The sequence below is a fragment of the Amblyomma americanum genome, chromosome 3 (genome assembly GCF_052857255.1).
Source record: "Amblyomma americanum isolate KBUSLIRL-KWMA chromosome 3, ASM5285725v1, whole genome shotgun sequence".
NCBI lineage: Eukaryota > Metazoa > Arthropoda > Arachnida > Ixodida > Ixodidae > Amblyomma > Amblyomma americanum.
Window position 1 is genome coordinate 126138436 of NC_135499.1, and position 20483 is coordinate 126158918.

General features: G+C 47.1%; 1 protein-coding gene across 1 annotated transcript; it reads right to left on the reverse strand.

The window, feature by feature from the left end:
• Positions 1-17471: 17471 nt before the first annotated feature.
• LOC144124103 (uncharacterized) lies at positions 17472-19985 on the reverse strand. The gene is made up of 2 exons (XM_077656765.1): positions 19832-19985; positions 17472-17894 (listed from the first exon to the last, which is right to left on the reverse strand). The coding sequence occupies exons 1-2, from the start codon at positions 19979-19981 to the stop codon at positions 17472-17474; spliced, it is 573 nt and encodes a 190-aa protein (XP_077512891.1). The 5' UTR covers positions 19982-19985.
• Between the last annotated feature and the right edge of the window lie 498 nt (positions 19986-20483).

Sequence of the window (20483 nt, forward strand, 5' to 3'; positions counted from 1 at the left end):
GGGAGGTGAAAGAAGTGGATGACTTCCAAAGCACAAAGCGAAAGGCGGTATCTTAAGTTGCGGGATGAAAGCTGGCGGCGCTTTTTTAAGTTCCTATACACTGACAGAAGGACGTTGGGTTTTCATTACCATCGGCGTTGTAATGCTAACACAGAGAAAAGGAAATTTCTTCGAACTTGCATAACCGTATGGAAGGCGAGCGTCCTTAGGATACTTAGCGCTGTTTCTCTGGTTCCGCGAAGGTGCATCTCAACATAATTTTCTAAAAAAATTGCTGCTGGTTTTAGATTGCTAAGCATGATATTTTGTGCGAAAGCAGTTTTTCGCAGGTGGACACCAAAGCAGCGTATCTGAAAGCGCTTTTGAGTGTCCTCTGACCCAGGGAACCAGTTATGCGCGTCTTCAACTTTTTCATCGTTAATGGCAATTTACCTGATGTACGCCGGTAACCAATGCTATGGTGCCGCGTTTATGCGGCATGGTTGTCAACACTAACGCGTATGGTTCTAGTGCCATTTTTTGCCACGACGTTGTCCACGCCAACGCATGCAGCGCACATCTCTCTGTCGCTACCGCCACATAGCTCAAAGCGCGAATATTAGTTTGATAGTAGTATTAGTTGATGAAGAAGAACATGTGCAGTACAGAGCGCCAGGGTGTGATGCAGTTTAACACGGGGCGTGTTCGGCTGGGACGACAGCCTAGTGCTCTCGCGCAGTGTCCAGTGAAGCTGATCTGTTCGCGCCACCGCGGATTCCAATCAGAGTCGCGGAAATTTATTTCATTTATTTATGGTTTTCCCTAGGCACAAACCCAGAAGCACCACAAGCATACAGATATCAGAAGATCTTGCTCAGGGATTACAGATCTTTATAGTGTTTTCGCAGTAAAAAACATTTTGCAAGAGACATCTAGTTCCCTTAAGTTTTCCGTATCTATCACAATTCGAGGAGCGGAGGAGGACTTGTCTTTGGTTCAGCTCCCGCTCGCCCAGGACCGGAGTCCTCGTTGCAAATATGAAGAGCAGAGACCTTTTCTGATATTTTCAGGACGCCTGGGGCCCGGTAAGTCCGCGGGCTGTTTCGTGGGTGGCTTTTTTACCTGGCATGCCTTGGTGGCCGGAGGCTCATTTGATTTAGCGATGAGTTGGATCACCTACTGAGCCATCCGCCGCGGTTGCGCAGTCATTAGGCGCTCTGCTACTGAGCCGCAGTACCCTGGTTTGCATCCAACTGTGGCGGACGCGTTTCGATAGAGGCGAAATACTAAGGACGGCCTTGGGATTTGCGATGTCAGGGCACGTTAAGATCCCCAGTTGATAGAAATTATTCCGGAGCCATCCAGTCCGGCGCTTCTTTTTCTCTCTTCTTTCACTTGCACCTTCCTCCATTTTCTCACAATGCGAATAAGGTGTCCACCGAGTAGTGAGAGATTTACTGCGTTTTCCTTTCCTCAAGACTTATTTCCGCTACGCGTTCGTTTGCCGGTGCATATGAGAGTGTGGCTGCAAACAATGTGCCACCACTGAGTACAATTTATCACTGGTCGCATTTAAAAAAGGCGCACATCCACACCTACCTGCCCTTCCTGTGGGCCTCCCGTGGTGGGAGCCTGAGAGGACGTGTTCTGCGTAGAAGCCACTGCTGGAACCTTGGCGCTGCTTGGAAGTACCTTGGCATCGTTAGGCCTTGAAGGATGCGCCGCTTTCGCAGTCTTCTTTGCAGTTGTGTTCGGTTGCGTAGGCGGAGTGAGGAAAACGCTTTCAGGACTTCTGGCCCCTGAGGAGAGTGCGGAAGCAGGTTTGCGGCTCATGGCTACTTCAACTTTTTCTTCTTAGACCTTCTTTCAAGGAACCAGCAATAAAACAATATAAATTTGAAGGATTTCATGATATGTGCATAGTCCCATTGTGGTTCGTAGTTCTCGTTGTCCAAGCAACACACGCCGAACAGCCACACATTGGGATCAGCAATTAAATGTGCCGCGAAGAGGGACTAACCAGCCTGATATTTTTGTTCGGGGTGGGAGGGGGGCGGGGAATTAAAGGAGCAGCAACAAAGTGGCTGACAATAACAAACGTAATAGGGCGCCACGAGGCTAGCCTATTATTGTTGTTGCCTCAGTGGCATGGTACATAGCCACGATGGGGGGCTGGCCCATTAAATGTAAGGGTTTGTCTGATTTCAATTAGGACAAAAAGAGTAACCTTCTAAGATTTAGCATTCGGTTAAGGGTACAACTAATTCATCGCCATCTTTATCCTAAAGGAAATTTATTCTAAGGAGTGGTTCCTCAAAAAGGAAAATGTTCCCTCATCATTGGCATTTTCTTATGATAGAGCCAAGTGTCTTCAGTGTCAACAAGTTTTTAAATACTCGCTAAAGGGGTATAAAAGTTTATACACTACTCAATCGCACCTTGCTCCTTATTTCGGACAACTTCTATTCCTCAAGCAGTATCTGCGCAACATCTGCGATCTTATTATCCGAATACTGCTGGCGCATCAAGCCCTTCATCTTCAGGGATTTCCCTAATAGGTTTCTCTGCAATACAAAGCTGTGCTCTATAAATGAACGGTTACCACAGAGTTCCGCTTCTAGAACTCAGTCGCTATCATCAGCCACAGCTTTGCTCTTTGCTGAATTACTGTTTGAGCCCCTCACATATAATTTTTGAGCTGCGTTTGAGCAACATTATAGAGACATTGGCAATTCGATCGACTGGGACACGCCACATGTCACTAAACTCGTTATAGAAAATGCTTTCGCATAAAAACGCTCTACATTCAGTTTAAACGACATATGACAAACCGTACACGAGGAAATTTACTTGAAATATAGATCCGCGCCTTCAGTGAGGCTGTCCCCTAATGGGCGCCGAAACGTTTTTTTTTATTTTCTTCAACTTTTGACGAGGACCCGTCTTTCAACAAATCACTATGATTTTTCCTCGAAAGACGAGATTCCGTCAAATGTTGGATTTCATTGAGGTACAGTGAAGGTAGTTTAACAACACCTGCTGACGGGCTAGATGGTGCATTGCAGATTGACGGAATAATAAGCGCACAGGAAAACACACACAAGAGCAGAAGAAGACACGGACTGGCGCTACTTAGTGCCAGTCCGTGTCTTCTTCTGCTCTTGTGTGTGTTGTCCTGTGCGCTTATTATTCCGTCAATCTACAGTGAAGGATATGGTGGTGTTTGGCAAGGTGAGCTGTAGTGACAATACGGTTGTTTTCTTTTTTTATTTGCGCAAATATGCCCTCCGGCATAAGAGAGCTATATGTACAAACGGGGACAAAAGTGATATATTCCACGCAGCGGGAGCTGGAGCAACAGAAACCTGCATCGTAACGCCATTTACAGCATTAAATATTGAAACGAGTCAAGCGACATGCCTGCAGATAATAAAGGGCTCCTATTGGCTCTCTCGATCCCAGATGCCGCCTGTAGTTGGCGGTGCGATGAAGTTTGGCGTTGCTCCGGCACTCGCTGCGTTGAGTAAAGCACATTTGTCTCCGATAGTACATATGCAGGCCGTTGTCGGCTATGAATGTCAACAAGTCCCGGTATTGGGACCCATGGGCCCAGATTCGAGTGTCCGGTGGTCACCTGGGGTGGTAACCGTGAATGCCGAGGTGGTCGCTTGCGTGGCTCCTGAAGTCCAGGGCAAATCAGCAGAAAATGAGGTAATGTCGCCTCACTAGCAGAAGCAGGGCAGAAGGGGCAGTTCAGAAGCGGGGTCTGTGATGTCCAGGAGGCCCTGACCGCAGGCGTTAGCGCAGCATCCACCCGGATTCTCCTCAACGCCACCTCCTCATGGCCAGTTAAACTGCCGGGAAAGTTGGATCCACGCGGTGGAATTAAAGTCCGCGTGCAGCGGTGGAGAAATTCCTTTTCAGGTAGTACGGCGTATCCTGCGGATAATTTCAGTAGAGGAAGCGAGTATGGCACTTGCAGTCTATGGGGCGCACTGTCCGCTTCGCTAAGATAGTGCGTATTGCGTCTAGCCCATAGAACTCAGACAAGGCATGGATACGATTCCACGATGGAGCACACATCGATAATTCCCAGTGGACAGGCTACGCGCCGTAGAGCTCCTGCTGCTTGTTTTGAGTCAGTATATAGGATAAGACAGTTCGGTGGAATACACAGGAGGTTTTTTAAAGCGGACAAGCCGTCACGAATGGCGATGAGCGCTGCTATCACAGAGGGAAGCGGCGCCTCTGTGAAGTAGGAATATATCTGTCGTGCAGCAGGTAGAGCTGAACAGAGAAGACTGGTGTGCAACATATTATCTTTGGTGCTTGCATCCACATAAGCTTGAAGTGCGCCTATGGAGTCTGCTGGGAGAAAAGGCTGTTTCTCACACTGCGCGGTGAGCGTTGCGCATGACACGTAGTGGTCGGTTGTCGGTGGCCTGGGGATGCTGTCAAGGAGGAGGTTCCAAAGGCGTTTCGTGAAGAAGCGGATGAATGTGATCAAAGTAATTTGCTAGGGCAGATGCCGCAGGGGTTGCTGATATTTTAGGTTGCGCGCATTACGGCGCTGCTCCACGAGCTGATCAACGGTATTCAGCTGAGCTTCCGCTTGTAGTGTGGGAATAGGGGTCAAGCGAGCAAGGCCAGTGACAACTCGCATGGCCTCTCTGTTGACTGTTTTTAATCTGTCCCAATCTTTTAGGGTAAGGCATTGGAACTGCGCTTGATAAACGAGCCGAGGCAGCAACACAGAGCGGACCAACGTTCGGGTCATATTAAAGCATGCACCACCTGTTTTCTGGACAATTCGGCGAAATAGGTGCAGCGTACTGGCCGCCTTCCGTCGGGCAGATCGAACCCACGGTGCTGCAGATGCAGAGCTGTCCAGGTAAACGCCTAGCACCCGCATCGACGAGGCTGTAGTAAGAAGTTGGCTGTTCAAGGACAGCCGTATAGGTGTGAGCCGAAGGCGCCGTCTACCCCACCGGTTTGTGATAGCCATAAACTTTGTCTTTTCAAGCGACAACGCCTGGCCAGTCTTGATGCACCACTGAGAGGTCTTGTCCAGAGCTGTCTGTAGGCTTACTTCTTGGCGGGTAAGGTCAGTGTGTGTTGACAAAACCGTTATATCATCTGCATACATGAAATAAAATAAATTCATAATAGCAGCCAGTTGCCATGCCAAAGGAAACAGGGCGATGTTAAATAATACTGGGGCCAGCACGGATCCTTGCCGTACACCCCTCGTTACGGTGAAGTGGCCAACAACACGGTCCTTGCCGATGCGTATGGCGATGGAACGGTCTTCCATGAACGAAGCCACAAAGTTGCGTACTCAAGATAGGAGATGGAGCCAACGTAGAATGGTCAAGATCGCTGAGTGGCTGACGTTGTCATACGCCTTGTGAACGTCCATGGTTAGGAGCGAGCGGATTTTGCGAGATCTGCCTCCGATCAGCACCATGCTTGATAGGTGCTTCAGTCCGTACTCAGTGCCCAAGTGACGGCGAAAACCAATCTGAGCTGGGTGGTATTATTGATAGCGTTCCAGCCACCATGAGAGCCTCGTAGCTCTCATTCGTTCTAGGAGCTTACATAGAGTGGACGTAATCGCTATCGGGCGAAGGTTGCTTAGCCTGCTAGGATCATTTTCGGGCTTAGGAATCGGCACCACTTCAGCATGTTTCCATGAGATTGGGACGTCTCCGGATATCCATATTGTGTTCAGGGCTGGCTTCAAGTAACCCCTGCAATGCCAGGCCTAAGATATTTTTTGATAACCTCCTATGTAAGTCCATCCGACCTAAGGGCGTTATGCAGTTTCGTTTGATATATTGCTGCAATAAACTCAGCCATTGTGAACTGCATCTCCATATCTTCAAGGTGTTCTTTGCTCGGAGGCGCGCCCGCTTCTAAAGGAAGAATATTCGGGTCGACGAACGGCGGTGGTGGTTGGTAGAAAGCTCGAAATAAAGTTCTGACAGTGGTGGTTTGTCGAAAGCTGGAAATTAAGTTCTGACGACCTCTGAAGCGAGCTGACTTGGCGTTTATCCCGAAACAAGACATGTTGAACTTGCGGAGTCCTTTGAACGCTTGCCGATTTCCATGAGATGAGAAGTGTGCCATACCGATGCCGTCGTTGACGATGAGCCAAGAGACGCGCACCAGTCCTGCCATCCCTGGCGAGAAAGGCGCTTCTCATGCCGGCGTGCCGCAGCTGTTGAACGATGTAATGTGTTTCGGCGTTGCAACGAAGATGGGTCTCGAGTGACCGCCAGTTGTACCCGACAAGGAGCTGCCCAGAGTCGAAGAAGGTGCAGATCCGTACTTGGCCGGCTTTCCTCCACCCAACTTGAATGAGTGGCATTTTGAAGCGCTGCACATAAAAAAGATAGATAAAGAGGAAGAGGGAAAGGCAGGGATGTTAACCAGAAAGGGGTTCCGGTTGGCTACCCTGCATTGGGGAAGACGGATTAGGGGGCTAAAAGGAGGAAGAGAGAAGGGAAAAAAGGCATAACACACACACACGCACAATGCTGTCACAATTTGTCACTCACATAAAGCACATAAAGCTTTCTTCAGATCTGATGGAGCTGACAGCAGAAGGTCGTTGAGAGCCCTCCTGAAAAAGTCCCACTCTGTGACATGGCAACAGCGCTTATGGCTACGCTGGGAATCAGGATCCAACCCGATAAGCAATGGATGGTAATCGCTTCCTAACAGTTTATTTCTCGGCCCCAGGATACAGGGTGTGCACGACACCACCATGCTACGTCTGGAGATAAAGGATGAGACTCGGGCTGATCCCACCGGTAGCGGTGCCTGCGGAATTGAGAAGCACAAACTCTACCTTATTAAAAGTGTCCAGCACCATATTTGCCCGCACACTAGAACAGGGGTAACCCCAAGTCTGATGCGGGCATTTAAATCACCGCCAACCAAAATAGGGCGTCCTGGATTATATACGCTATCTGCAATTATCTACGCTGATGACACTACCTTGTTTTTTTCTGGCAATAACTTGGGCCATCTTGCATGCCGAACTAACACATGGTCTTGGCTAAAGGTAAACCAACTGCCATTAAATGTTAGTAATATAAAGTACGCCATATTCAAACCAAGAAACAAACCTGACGACGAAAACATCATTGTTAAATATAGTGGCTCTGTATTAGCCAAGGTTTCTAGTTTTAAAATTTTTGGCGCTTACTTTGAAGAGCATTTGAGCTGGACGCCTCAAGTAGACAAGGTACATGCGAGTGCATGCAGATCTGTTGGCATCCTGTACAAAATTAGGTACCTGCTTCCTGCCTGGCTAAAGTGCCGGTTATACTACGCCCTTGTTCAATCACATTTCAATTACTGCTTACTAATCTGGGTCTCTACTACCAAGTCTAACCTTGACAAATTGATCGTTCTTCAAAAACGAGCTATGCGATGCATCAAAATCCTTGAACGGCTGGAACACACGGTACCGATGTTCCTACGACATAATGCGCTACAAATGAACCAGTTATATGATCTGGAACTTGTTACACATATTAGGAACGAAGTGATGCGAAATCCATCAGTGTTAACCAACTTGCGCCAGCCCAGTACTACACGGTATAACTTTAGATAGAACTTCTTTAGGCTACCTGCCATAAGAACGAGCTATGGTACACAAACACTGTCGTATTTAATCCATAACTTTCTAAATACACATCCACCCTTTCAAGACATTTCGCAGCAATGTAGAGCATTTAAAAGGTTCAAAAATGCCTTCAGGGCGTACATACTGTCCAATTCAAAACATTTATCATACATGTTCTGAAAACCGACTAAACTCTGTATTGGATGTTATTTTTTTTTTGTTATTGGGTTAGCACTTGTATAATGCTGTAATCTTTTGTACATGTCTCAACACTGTATGGGAGACAGTGCCCTCGGCACACAGAGAGCAGCTGCCTTTTGCTCTGTCATCCTAGACCGTTTGTGTCTGAAAGAATGTTACAAATAAAAATAAAAATGCGCCGCGAAGATGAGCTATCCATCCTAGCTTTAAGCGAAAAGCTCTGCCACTGCAGGGTCGTATGTAGCACGAAACAAGGATCACGTCAGTGCGGGGAATGCGCACCAGTACAGACACAACTTCTCAATTGTTGCACCAAAAGGGCAGTGGAACTTCAGTCTGATGGTAACAAGACGGCGGCCTTTACACGCGTTCCGGAGGCAGTATTGCAATGGCTGTCTGGGATAGTTGGGCAGGAGTAGGCAGTAAAGCCAGAAAGCGCGGGCAGAGCATTAGTCTTTTGTAGAAGTAACGCCCAAGCTGGAAATTTACCTAAGCGCATTTGATAACGGATTTCGCGTGCCTTTTTCTGGTAACCCCGGCAGTTCCATTGTAACACATCGCGGTGTGTGTTGAATGTTGAATCCATATTTAGGGAACCGAAGCAAGGTTACCTATCAACACCTTTGTCAGTAGTTGCAGTTGTCGCGCCACGAAGTGGAGCAGCTCAACAGAAGTCAACTGAGTAGGCTGTGGTGTTGCACGAGGGTCAAGCGATATGTGCGCATTTGACTGCGTCACGCGAGATGGGCGAGTAGTATGGCGACTGGACGATTGGACAAGTAAAGCCCGTTCTTCGGAGAGACGTTGCACCTCCTCCTGCAGAACTCCAAGCCTTTTATTCAATTCGGCAATATCATCTGAAGGTTGATCTTGTAGGACGGGCTTTGCCTCGCAAATACTTCACCCGGTAATACTTCACCCTACGTTGGGGTGGCGGTAAGACCTTCATAAACGTCATGTTGTGCGGTGGTGTCAACTTCGCTATGTGCGAGCAGTGCTAAGCGGTTCGATGTAGGAAATACGCCTTTTGACGACTCCGGCATTGGATTCGGGCGGGCACCCTTGGAACCTTTATGCCGTTTCTATATGGCGCGACGCTTGACTAGGCAGTCTTTGGAAGTGATATCGTGATCGTCCTTGCCACAAAGGCCGCAGCGATGTTGCTCAGAATTAGAAGCCCCCTTAGAGGTGCCTGCAGTATACGGTGAAGACGCTCTCATATGTCCTGTCCTAAAGCAACGGCAACAATAAACGACCCCGGGTTTGTAGGGGTGGTCTTGCAAGATGCCTCCATAAAATTTGATGCCAGTCGGAGCAGACAGAGGTCCCTGCAGAGTGACAAGACACGTGCATCCCCTGTCTTTGTAGCGAGCTTCCGCCACCTTATGTGTGGAACAATTCAACGAAGAAACAAGTTCCTTGCGTGCGACGTCTGGCTCTACACCCGACACGACACAGCGTCGCTCTGAACCAGATGCCAGATAAGCTTGAACAGTCACGGTGGTCGAAGCAGAGGCAGGCAAAGTATTCAGTTCGCAGAGGCTGTCGGCGTCGGATAATGATCGCACCCAAACGGTCATGGTGTTGGTGGGGCGGTGAATTGCGAAGCCTTGAAATCCGTGTGTTCCAAGGCACTTGTCGAAGGTCGGTTGAAGGAGACGGTGTGACAAAGGTGATACCCCGAAGGATTCGCGCGGCTTAAAAACGACCTTGTACAGCGGCGATACGCCAGGTTGAGACGACAGGCGGCCTCTCTTCTGAGCCGCTCCTTGGAAGGATGTTTCAGACTGGCATGTCGATTCGGCAGCACGTTTTGTAGGAGACGAATAGCCAGGAGGACGACAGCGTTCCATTGTAGGTGTAGCTTGCTGCAGCAGCGGAGCTGCGGGGCCCCCTGACCTCGGAGAAGGTCGCCGACTACTGGTGAGACGAGTCCTCGATGAGATGGCGGTTGACCACCGCACGCAGCAAAGCTGCGGTGATGGCTTTGCAGTAAATGGTCAAAATTGGCGGAGCGCACTGGAAACACGTCCGGTGCAGGCTGCAGTTCATCTTCTTCTAGTCCCATATGGTTGTGAAGTGTGTATTTTACTTTGATTTGAAGCGGCAACGAAGGAAACTAGTAAGGAAGAAGCACATGAACAAGTTATAGCGGTAAGAAAAAAGTAAACGAATTCAGGATCTCTGCACAGAAGACAGATTCCGGTCTAACCCAGAACAACGACGTCAGTGTTCATGCAATGGAAGGTAATGGAGCAAATATTACTACGCAGTCCACTACAGAAGTGCATGCATCATGTGCGCTCTCGTAGACAAGCAAGTGAATGTCAATTCTAATAAGGATAAGATAGTTAAAGTAGCAGATGAATTCTACACAGGTGTAGGGTAGGGCGGGGTTAAATGAGACATGTCTCGTCTAGCGACAACTAGCGTAAAATATTTTCCATTAGTAGTTTTCCATTAAGTAAGTTTCTTAAACCGCCATTAGGTGCCGCTAAGTGTCCACTAAATTTTTGTTAAAAACGGCGGGAACCTTGCGTTGCCCACTTCCGGAGAAAATTCTGGAGAGATTTTCTTGGAGTGGCTGTCCTGTCAAAAAGGTGTGAAATTCGGATGTCCAGTTTCTTTCGACCTGTGCAGCAGCGTATCCGTGAACTACTGCGACAAGGTACGTATTTGTACTGTTACTGCATCTCCCTGGCTAGTTGGAAACAATTACAGTTCCCTGTGTGGTAATCTTCATAACTATAAAATTGATTGAGTAGGAGCCTACGGGAGGGGCAAAACGCGACAGTGCGTCGCTCGGAGCAAGCAATTGAAGTCTCTGCTCGCTCAAGGTGCATTCTTTAGCTCTGATTTTTTATCTCGTTTTCTAGAATGGCCCTCGCGTACAAATTAAAGACAACAAGGGCAGAATGGGTTTGCCTGTGTCCTGTGCGGTTGTCCTTTCCATTGGCGCTTCTTTGCTTGGACGAAGCGACAGTAGTGTGCGCTCTACTGTACAAAATTTCCTTCAAGAAACGCAGCGACTCCCATTCTGATTTCTTTTTCCCGCTCTCAGTCAGTGCGACATTGAAACATTACAGACATTGTATACTATTATGCACGTTAAGCCATTGTCCCGTCTTCGATCTCCAAGTCAATAGTACCCCTGTCCTTGCGTCTTCCAATCTATCAGCTTACATGCTATCACAACTCCTTTTCCCGACAAAACTTTTCTGTATCCAGCAATTAACCGCCTGTGTCTTGGCCACTCCCCCGCAGTGGGTATGTGCCAGCATTGTTCGAGGCCTACCTACCTACCTACCAATATGAAGAAGGATCTAGAAGCGTGCGCCAGGGAAAACATTCTATTCGCGCTGCACCGAAAGCCTTCTCTGTGACTAAGGATGCCCTTCAACGGCGAGTTGAACGACTGGTGACGCATGGCCCATACGTGCTTTGCAAGAAGCAGCTTGGATGAAACAGACAAGCTACAGCCACTTGACGTAAGCTTTTTCAAATCCTTTAAAGCGGCCTACAACAACGCATGCCGGGAGTGTCTGCTGAGCAACACTGGGAGCCGCATCACGATGAAGAATATAGGTGAGCTGGTAAGCAAAGTCTTTGAACGATCAGGAAACATCAGTAACATAACCAGTGGATTGAGGAAGTGTCGTGTTTGGCCATTTTTTCGTGTGCCGCTGGATGATCCTGTGTTCGATGAAGCGCCATTGGCAAGCCTAGCGGGACATCAGACTTGCGGTCAACGCCAAGAAGTCCGCGCTAACTCCTCCCCACCTACTTCTACCGAAGACAATGAAGAGCCCGCTCGTAGTGACACGACCTTTCAAGTTCTTTCTCCTGTGCCTGCTATAGAAAAAGCAAAAAGAGGAAAGTCGGAGACAAGCACCGTTTTGATTTCATCGCCTTACAAGGCGAAGCTAGTTGCAGCAAAGCCTCCCAAAAGAGTCAGGTATGGCCTCAAGAAAACGAAGCGGGAAATTGAACGAAAGGGCTGTTGGTGGCAGTGTTCAATCGCACGATATCGCACTGAATGGAAGACGTTCTGCGAAGCGATAAACAAGCAACAAATATGGCTGGGAGTGCCTCGTGTGCAAAGAATTATGGAGCAACACAGCGCCTCGTTCTGTGTGGATCCAATGCACGATGTGTCTCGAGTGGGCTCACGAAGAGGGCCCTATGGATTGTACTTCAAGCGCTCCAAGTGCAGGAACTGGTTTTGTTTGGTTTTGACAAAATGTCTCGTTTTGTCCCACCTTATGTCTCGTTTTTCCCCGTGGGTCGGGGGAAAATGAGACAAATAGGACTTTTTTATAATTGATGAATATTCATAGTTGTGATGTTGCAAGCTTTACTCGTTTTGCTGACCACATAGCTAAGATGACAAGGAAGGCTCCTGTACAACGTTTTCGGGTTTTTGTAATAAGAGAGTAAAACAGTATGCGTTTGCAAATTTTTGTCTCGTTTTACCCCGCCCTACACTATACAGTAGCCCAAATAAAACCTTGAGAGGACAGACAGTTATGTTCCGCCTTAAGGGTATGACGCGTCTGTGTTAATGGGCCCATTAAGCTATCTGGGGTTCATTTTTCGTGTCAATTTACAGTCACTGACGCTGTTGTTTCTTTATCCACCGCATAACGCCTAGACTACCGTTGAGAACACAATGCCATAGCATTAGGTACCTCTCTCGCACAAATACCCCGTCTATGTCGCCTAGGTTCTGCCTAGATGAATACGTATGTGGAGTTGGTCATTCTCTTTTACAATCATAGATCGCGTGGAGTCTTCGTACCACTCCTGGCGCAGTGGTGCAGAGGTTAAGTGAACCGCCACTTCCGCGGCAGGTGACTGTTTCAAACACAGCTATCGGTGGAGCTTCTGACACCCACGTTAAAACTGCCCGCAATCTAGTGGGCAGGTTGGATGACGAAACAAGGTCACGTGGCGTAGGGGATAGGTGGGCCACCGGATTATCCGCTTACAATGCCAACGACAACAACGACGCCAGATTTTTTACAGAACGGTAGCCTTGACAATGTCGCTTTAATAAAGGAATCTTAAAACGTTGGTTTTATTGATTCTCCTTTGTAGCACACGACTTTATCCTTGAACAAGGGGTTACCGAACAGCGCAAGCTTCAATGAAATTGCGCCGAAGCCTGCCACCATTTTATATCTGAGAAATAACACTGCGAAAAGGCCTGATCAATTCATTTTGAAGTCTCAGATTTACAACTCGAAACAAACCACCTGAAAACTTCTCTCGACTCAAAACTGCGTTGTGGACTTTCCGGTTAGTGATTTTTTTCTTCTAGAATTCGGAGTTTTAGATGCCCTGTTCACGAAAGTGTTAAATATTTTCCTGCTCTAAGAATGCAAAAAGGAACGATAACATTGGCTGTAGCCTTGTGTTGGTGCGTCAGAAGATAATGCTTGACTTTGCCGCGTTAAACTTGGATATGTCGTTCATAACGATGCTTGTCTGTTGGCCCGCATCGTTGTCGACGTGACTGTAGATCATTTGCATGCGGTACACAACCATGGCCAATGGGGCGCCTTCGGGTGACTGCAGCTCCTTCGTTTGCAGGTCCTTGGTGGACATGTCATCGATCGCTCAGCATCGTTAGACGGCAGGTTTAAATAACATGAAATTAGAATGCAGTCAAAAGTCAACTAATTTTCTGAGTCAATTGCTCGTGGGTGGTATTTATTCCCAGCATTCATGGAATTCACATACCTCAAGCTGAAAGTCCAAAAACTGCAAAACATTCCTATCGGGTAGTTCGTGGGTAAAAACAAGGCCTTGTCCGTGTTGCTTAACATTACGTAAAACTTCATTAATCATATCCCGGTAGGAAGAGTCAGTCTTTAAAAGCACTGAAAAGTCGTCAATGCACCCAAAACCTTTAAAATCTTCTCTCCTTTGATAACATGTTCTAAAACACGGTCAGTACAAGCTAAAATTATATCGCTGAGAGCCGGTGCAACACACGAACAAATACAAATGTCATTCCACCATCGAAATGGCAGGTCTTTAATAACAAAAATGTGACCTTAAAGTAGTATTCCAGAAGATCTAAAAAATTCCCCACGGAAAATCCGGCAACATTCTGGAACGCAATGACATCGTTTTCTTCAATGCATTTTACAGTGCTCAAAAGTTTACGCTGTGCACTGAATAGCACAAAAATTCTGTATCTACTGAAAAAACATAACCAATATTTTCATTGTCCTGCAGAAACTGCACATCCGATTTTTTTGTTTCGGAATGGGTCGTTCACCGCTAACGAATTCGACTTTTTTTGCAGGAATTCGCTCACGCAGTGCTGCCAACAACCAAACTCAGAGACAAGGGTTCTGAAAGGAATATCTGGCTTATGTGTTTTCACTGCAAAAAATATTGATAAAAGTCTACATCTACTGTTGTCTATCTGTCTATATGTTGCCTATTGTTCTCTGTCTATTTGTTTACCTGCTCCTGCATGTCATTGGAAATCCTCTATATCGTCTCTTTGGTCTATAAAGTTTGTTTTGTTTTGTGCACCTTTGGCACCTACCCATTCTCTCGCTTGCGACCGTCGTCGTGCGGTGTCCCGGACTAAGGATGCGTACCATGTAGCACGGTCTTCTGACTCTCACACTCTTTTTTTTAAACATTAAAAAAAGTTTTTTCACCGCCACCGCTGAAAGCTGGGCACCAAGCGACCACCCCAGTTATCACTTGGTAGCTGGTTTCTAGCTGAGCTTACAATGCTGAGTCGAGGGCATATCCTTTGAGACCGAGGCCGCTATCCCCACACGCTCTAAGCGTGTCTGGGAGTGCACGCACAAGAGCGCGAAAAGGAAGACACACGGAGTCCTAACCTCTAAAAGCGGACCTCCAGATAAGTGTTTCTCTGAAGTGCGAACAGCCGGCAAGACGGAAGAGAATAGTCTATTGATTCAACTTCCCCACATTTGTCGCAATGGATTGTCGGAGCGAACCCGCAGCTACATTAATACAAATTCAGGTGGGCGATTGTGCATCGCATAAGCGTCATGGACACCTCCAGCAGCCTTTACAGGACCAGACATTCCAAGGCACTTATAAGGGCTGATAACCGGTAGTATTGAGCAACTGATTACGGAAGCTAGCTGAGATGTGTAGCACCGCTGCAAAATGGAAATTTTCAACAGAATGAAGCAAGATGCGGGATATATTACAGGGCCACCTCGTTAAAATAGACACCCGCATGACCAGGTACCCAAGCAAAACAGACCTCTTTTACAGTGCGTGCGAAAAAAAACTTAAGGGAACAATTCAAAAGAGGTTTCCCTGAAATTTAGAGAGGGACTAAAACTGAGAGGCTATCTGCAAGAATGGGAACCTGTGATATGTAGCTCGGAATTTTGAGAACAGCCAAATCAGTAGGCAAAAACTCTGCAAATAATACAGAAATGTAATCAGGAATACGTACGGAATAGCTCCAAGCAAGATGTTGCGAATATATCCCAACCACCATTCCTCACAACTCCTGCATGCACCAGTGAAGATACGAGTATGGTGGGGAAAGTTCTCTAAGTGATCGCCAAGAAGACCGTTTGCAATTATTAGCGGACATCTGTTTTGCATTGGTGATGAAATTATGGTCATAGTAGAAGCCAGGGATAGCCTGCGTGCATACAACTGGTTGCGGTTGGTGTTGTTGCCTCTGAAGCAGTGGCACATAAAGTGCTTGTAGTCGTTGTTGCCTTATTGACTGCACGGAGCTCAGATCGACTTGAGGCTGCACTCATCCTCGCAGAATACTATGAGATCAATTACGCATTTATTGTAAGCCACATAAACGCACTTGATTCTCTCACATACTCGAACACCCAGTAACCACATAAAATCGCAGCCTATTTAATAAATTCCTCAAGGTCACAAATGCCGCAGAACCTAAATGACGGGAATCAACTGTATTTATTTCAGTCAACTTCCACCTCTTACCGCAGCAATGGCCTAGTGCTTTCAGCATACGCCTCGCATGCGGGAGGCACAGGGTTCCTTCCTCAGTGCCACCCATTAAAATATGGCGATAGAATGAATACATGTTTTACCCCAGCCTGCAGTTCGGCTTGAATTGGGTGAAATGACTGCCAAATTGGTCTTAAGCACTCCATCTTGTGGCGACGTAAATCTCTTGGCGCCATGGCACACTTTTCCCAAAGCTGCCTTCGGGCCGTCAAAAATCATCATCGTGACTAACTTATACCTCTTTTGCTTCTATTTACTCTAAAAATTAATGCACTCGTAATTGAAAACGTTCACTCAGTGCCTGTACGAAGGTTCCTAATAGCTTCCTAATGTTTATGCATCTTAGTATAGCGTTCGTGTGTAGCATCCTATATTTAATACCATATTAGTATGGATAAACCAATTAAAGTGGCGATCTAAAGTTGTGAACTTGTCTCGGATGACTTGTCAAGGTTGACTTGCCGCCTGTCATTCGTTTCCTTGTCTTTCTCTGCGTGTACTTGAACCACCATGTCTTTTCAAAAAAAAACTTGCCTATATTTGGGTTGCTTGCGCAAGGGTGGTCAAAGGGATATATATGCGTTGTTTCAGGAAGAATAACGCAGTTGTTAGTGTAGCACCAGTCCTTGCGTTTCTCCCTTCTTCGTAGATTGTCTCGTGTTTGCGCTCATCGTTCACCATAAGAATGTCTAACGAATAGCGCGACCGCCTCCCAACCGACGACGCAGATGTTCGGTTCTAACCGCGGGCACGAAATTTTTTTTCGTGTGCTAACACTTATGGTAGACATTATCCACATTTAGCCATTGTGTGCTTGCTTGTCTGAAGCCTTGTCCCTAGGCAGGTGTCCCGCCTGCCACGGCGTGCAGCTCGCAACCTCCCGACCAGGTGGTATACGTGTTAGCGCACATATGGCAGCTGATTTCCGTAGTTACGTCAGGAGAAATATGTGCGCTAGCACATGTACGCATTTGGCCTAACAACGCAAACCGGCCGCCATTTTTTCTTTAAGTGGACGAATGCTTGCAGCCCTGCGTTTCTGACTTCGAAAGAATAGGTTCAATCTAAGGCACAATTCGTAACAGGTTAGCAGGTCAACAGGTTAAGAGGTCTTAGCAGTGTTTTGTGGTGGACTAATGGGTCTGGCAACGGGGTTAGTTTATGAAAGTGACGAATTGCCGCCTGAAATTATCAAAAATGGCTGATAGAGTAATACCAGTGTTTTTCTTGACGCTCACATGACAAAAGACCTCATGCAACACTGCCAAGAAGCATATTCAGATGGATAGGTACAGCAAAACCTCGATACCCCCCCGACACGCATTTTATCGGGATAAATGATTACTCTGGGCACCTATCAAGTCGCGTCAAAAGTACGTACCGATCTATGGCGTAAAACTCTCGTTAACTAGAGAGACTCTTACGTCGCTTTGATTAATTCGGACAGGTTAAGAAGGTCACAAAAGCACGAGGCGATAGATATGGGGAGAGAAGAGTGTGAGGGAAAAAATGGCGTATTCTGTCAAGCATGTATGGCTTGAACCGAAAGCGGTCCGATAGCCCAGAGCGAACTTTTTTAGCCGCAGCTGCTTAACTGTATTACAACAATCGATTACTCAAGGACGAGTTTATTCTATCAATCATTGTTTCATTAATTATCTGCTTCCAGGGCGTCGGAGATCTCTTCCGGAGTCGCCGAGGGCTCTTGGCCATCTTCGGGGGGATGTTCAGTGGTTCTATCGCTCTCTACGTCGTCGTCAGTGGCCAAAGGAGTGATGGGGAGTGCCGGTTTTGCCGCAGTGCGATTTCCCCCTTTGTTATCCGGGTCCGTCGTTGCGTCGTCAGGCTGGCCAACGGCAAAAGACATGTAGGTAATCAGGACAGAAAGCACGGCAAGCATAGCTAAAAAGTAGAGCCCTGGGAACGGCACCCAGTTTTGGTGGCCACTGGCGAGTCTTTCCCTGTCCTGTGAGGCCTCCGATTCTTTGCTAGTGGCGGACGACGGGTTCTGTTTAGCACCTCCAGCATCGCCAGCGAGCGCTGATCCTTGGACTTGACCTCCTGAGGCAGAAGTCTGGAAAGAAGGATCAACCACATTGCAGTGTCGTTCTTACAGATGTGTTGTCTAGCTTGATGCTCTCCAATTCAGAAAATGTTCTAAAAAGATGCCGACAAGTGCTCAACCATATATTGACCAATTCTAAACCTAGACGGCGGATAAAATTTTCAGGGGTGAGTGTCAAAGGCACTAAGTGATTGCCTAATGACAGGGCATCTTACGTTGTGCGAAGGCACTAGGTTCGAATTACTGCAATACAAGAAGCCCACCAATGATCGGATAGGCACCAGTGTTATGCTGCCCTGTGCTCATTCCGCGCAGGGCCTTACGTCTTAGTTATATGCCGGGTATACAAAGTGTAAGGCACGTTACAAATCTCGTTATATCTTATTGGCCGTAGTTAACTTCGTTACATCTATTGAACTGAAAAGAGTACTCCCACTGAGCACTAGCTTTTTAATACCTGTGATCATCAGCACCATCAGCGTAACTATACGTTCACTGCCTAGCAAATTCCTCTCCCATATCTCTCCAATTAATCCTGAGCTGTGTAAGCTGCGGCCGCCTTATCCCCGCAGTCTTTCTATTCTGATCCGCCCACCTAACTTTCTGCCGCACTCTGCTACGCTTGCATTTTCTTCGAATTCACTACGTTACTCTTAAGGAGCATTGGTTATTCTGCCGTCGCAATACATGTCCTGCTCAAGGCCATTTATTCGTCTTCATTTCGACTAGGACGTATTTAACCTGCATTTGCTTCCCGCCTCACACTGTTCTTTTCCTGTCTCTTCACGTTACGCCTATCACTTTTTCTTGCACAGCTGATTTCGTTGTCCGCCGTTTAAGTTCAGGCCCTTTCGTCAACCTCCACGATTCTCCCGAATACGTGACTAGCGTTAACATACGGGTGTCATAGATTGTTCTATTCAGTGACATTGGCAAAGAGCCGTTCATCAGCTGAGAGTACCTTCGAAATGCACTCTACTCCTAATTTTGTCTCGCGTAGTTTTTAATGCGTTAGCATTAGAAGCATCTGCGCAAGCGGAAATGGCAAGCACCGCCTCTCACTAGTGAGTGGAAGGCGGCCCGCGTACCCTTATGTCCACATTACCCTTTGACAAAAATCCGCTGCATGGCTGCATTAATTAGCGCATAAACTTGTTTGCACCCCTTATTTTCGGGTAGGTTATATCGTTCATTCATGTTTATTCTCTCTCTATAATCCACGCTACTTTGTGTCTGTCGATTAGATTTCGGCTACAATATTATAGTCTTATTCCTAGCGTTATTCTTAGTCCAGTGTAGATCTTTGGCCAGCGCCATCTGCAGGGATTTCAGCTTGAGTCCAAGATTCAGTCGTTGGCATAGTCGTTAGCTTTGTATGAAGTGTCTGTAAAACACGTGCGCGACTTGGCAGTAGACCTCACAGTAAGAGCTAACGCGTGGCTACTTTATCAAATAGTCATCTATCTCTCTTCGCTTGGTTTCGTGTATAGCTTTGCGAATAGGCAGTTATGAGGAAATGTATAGCCGGGTAACCGATCCGCGAGGCGCAAGCAATACTTTCGGGCACTCGGGGTGGTACTTCAATGTTGTGAGGTGATCATGGTTTGGCGAAAATGAGGTTTGCCTGCATCCTAACAGCACCATAACTAAACATTGGCGGGAACGATTGAAAATTTGGCGATGAAAGCATGCGAACACATTCAACAACAAGCGGAGCGCCAACATGTTTAAAGACGTTAGGACAACTGTCCCCACTACACTCAGAGGCGGTGAACAATTCCCGTAACTTTTCCTTTCTCTTTTTCTTTTCGATTCCGCGCAAATGACTACTACAAGGTGTTTCTATATGCTTTCCACATAGAGGAAGTGTGAACAAGAGAGCGATACGTGCCAAGCAAAACTGCGGGGTGCTTGGTTGGAGGTGCCATAGGCTGACTACTACTTACCTTGCCTTTCTGTGAGCTTCCAGCTGCGGGTTCCGCTGTTTCCGCTGCACTAGCGTATACTTTGCTCTCCGCGGTGGCGTAAACGCTGTCCTCGCCGGTGTTTGCGGCCTTCGCAACTGAGGGCACCGCGGCGGCCGCTTTCCGACTCATGGCGGGGCTGCTCTTCGTCTTCCTCCTTTCAATGCAGACAAAAACGCTTAGAAAGGTTCTCCCATGACGATGATGATGATGACATCAAGCTTAATGGCACATACCCTAGGCGAGGTACTGGGCACGGTGCATTGCGGATGCATACGCACTCATGGGCAAGGAGTGGAAAAATTGCATAACTTTGTGTCCTAGACTGGAATTTGGATAACAATGAAAAAAGAACGGAAATGAAAAAGCAGCACATTCTCATTCTAGCAGAGGAATCTACCTGATGTAATTCTATAGTCGTGTATATTTTATAATATTATATATAATAGAAACATTCTCGCACAGGTGAATGATGGCATGTTTAATTTTCTTCATCAGCAAGATATGATGATGGTGATAAGGTTTACTGAAAACCAAAAAGGGCTTGGGTCACCGAAGGAGCTCACTGTTCTTCGAGGTCAGAGCTATACGCTGCCCCTTCCCAGCCCTTCCACGTTGGCTGATTCAAGGATCG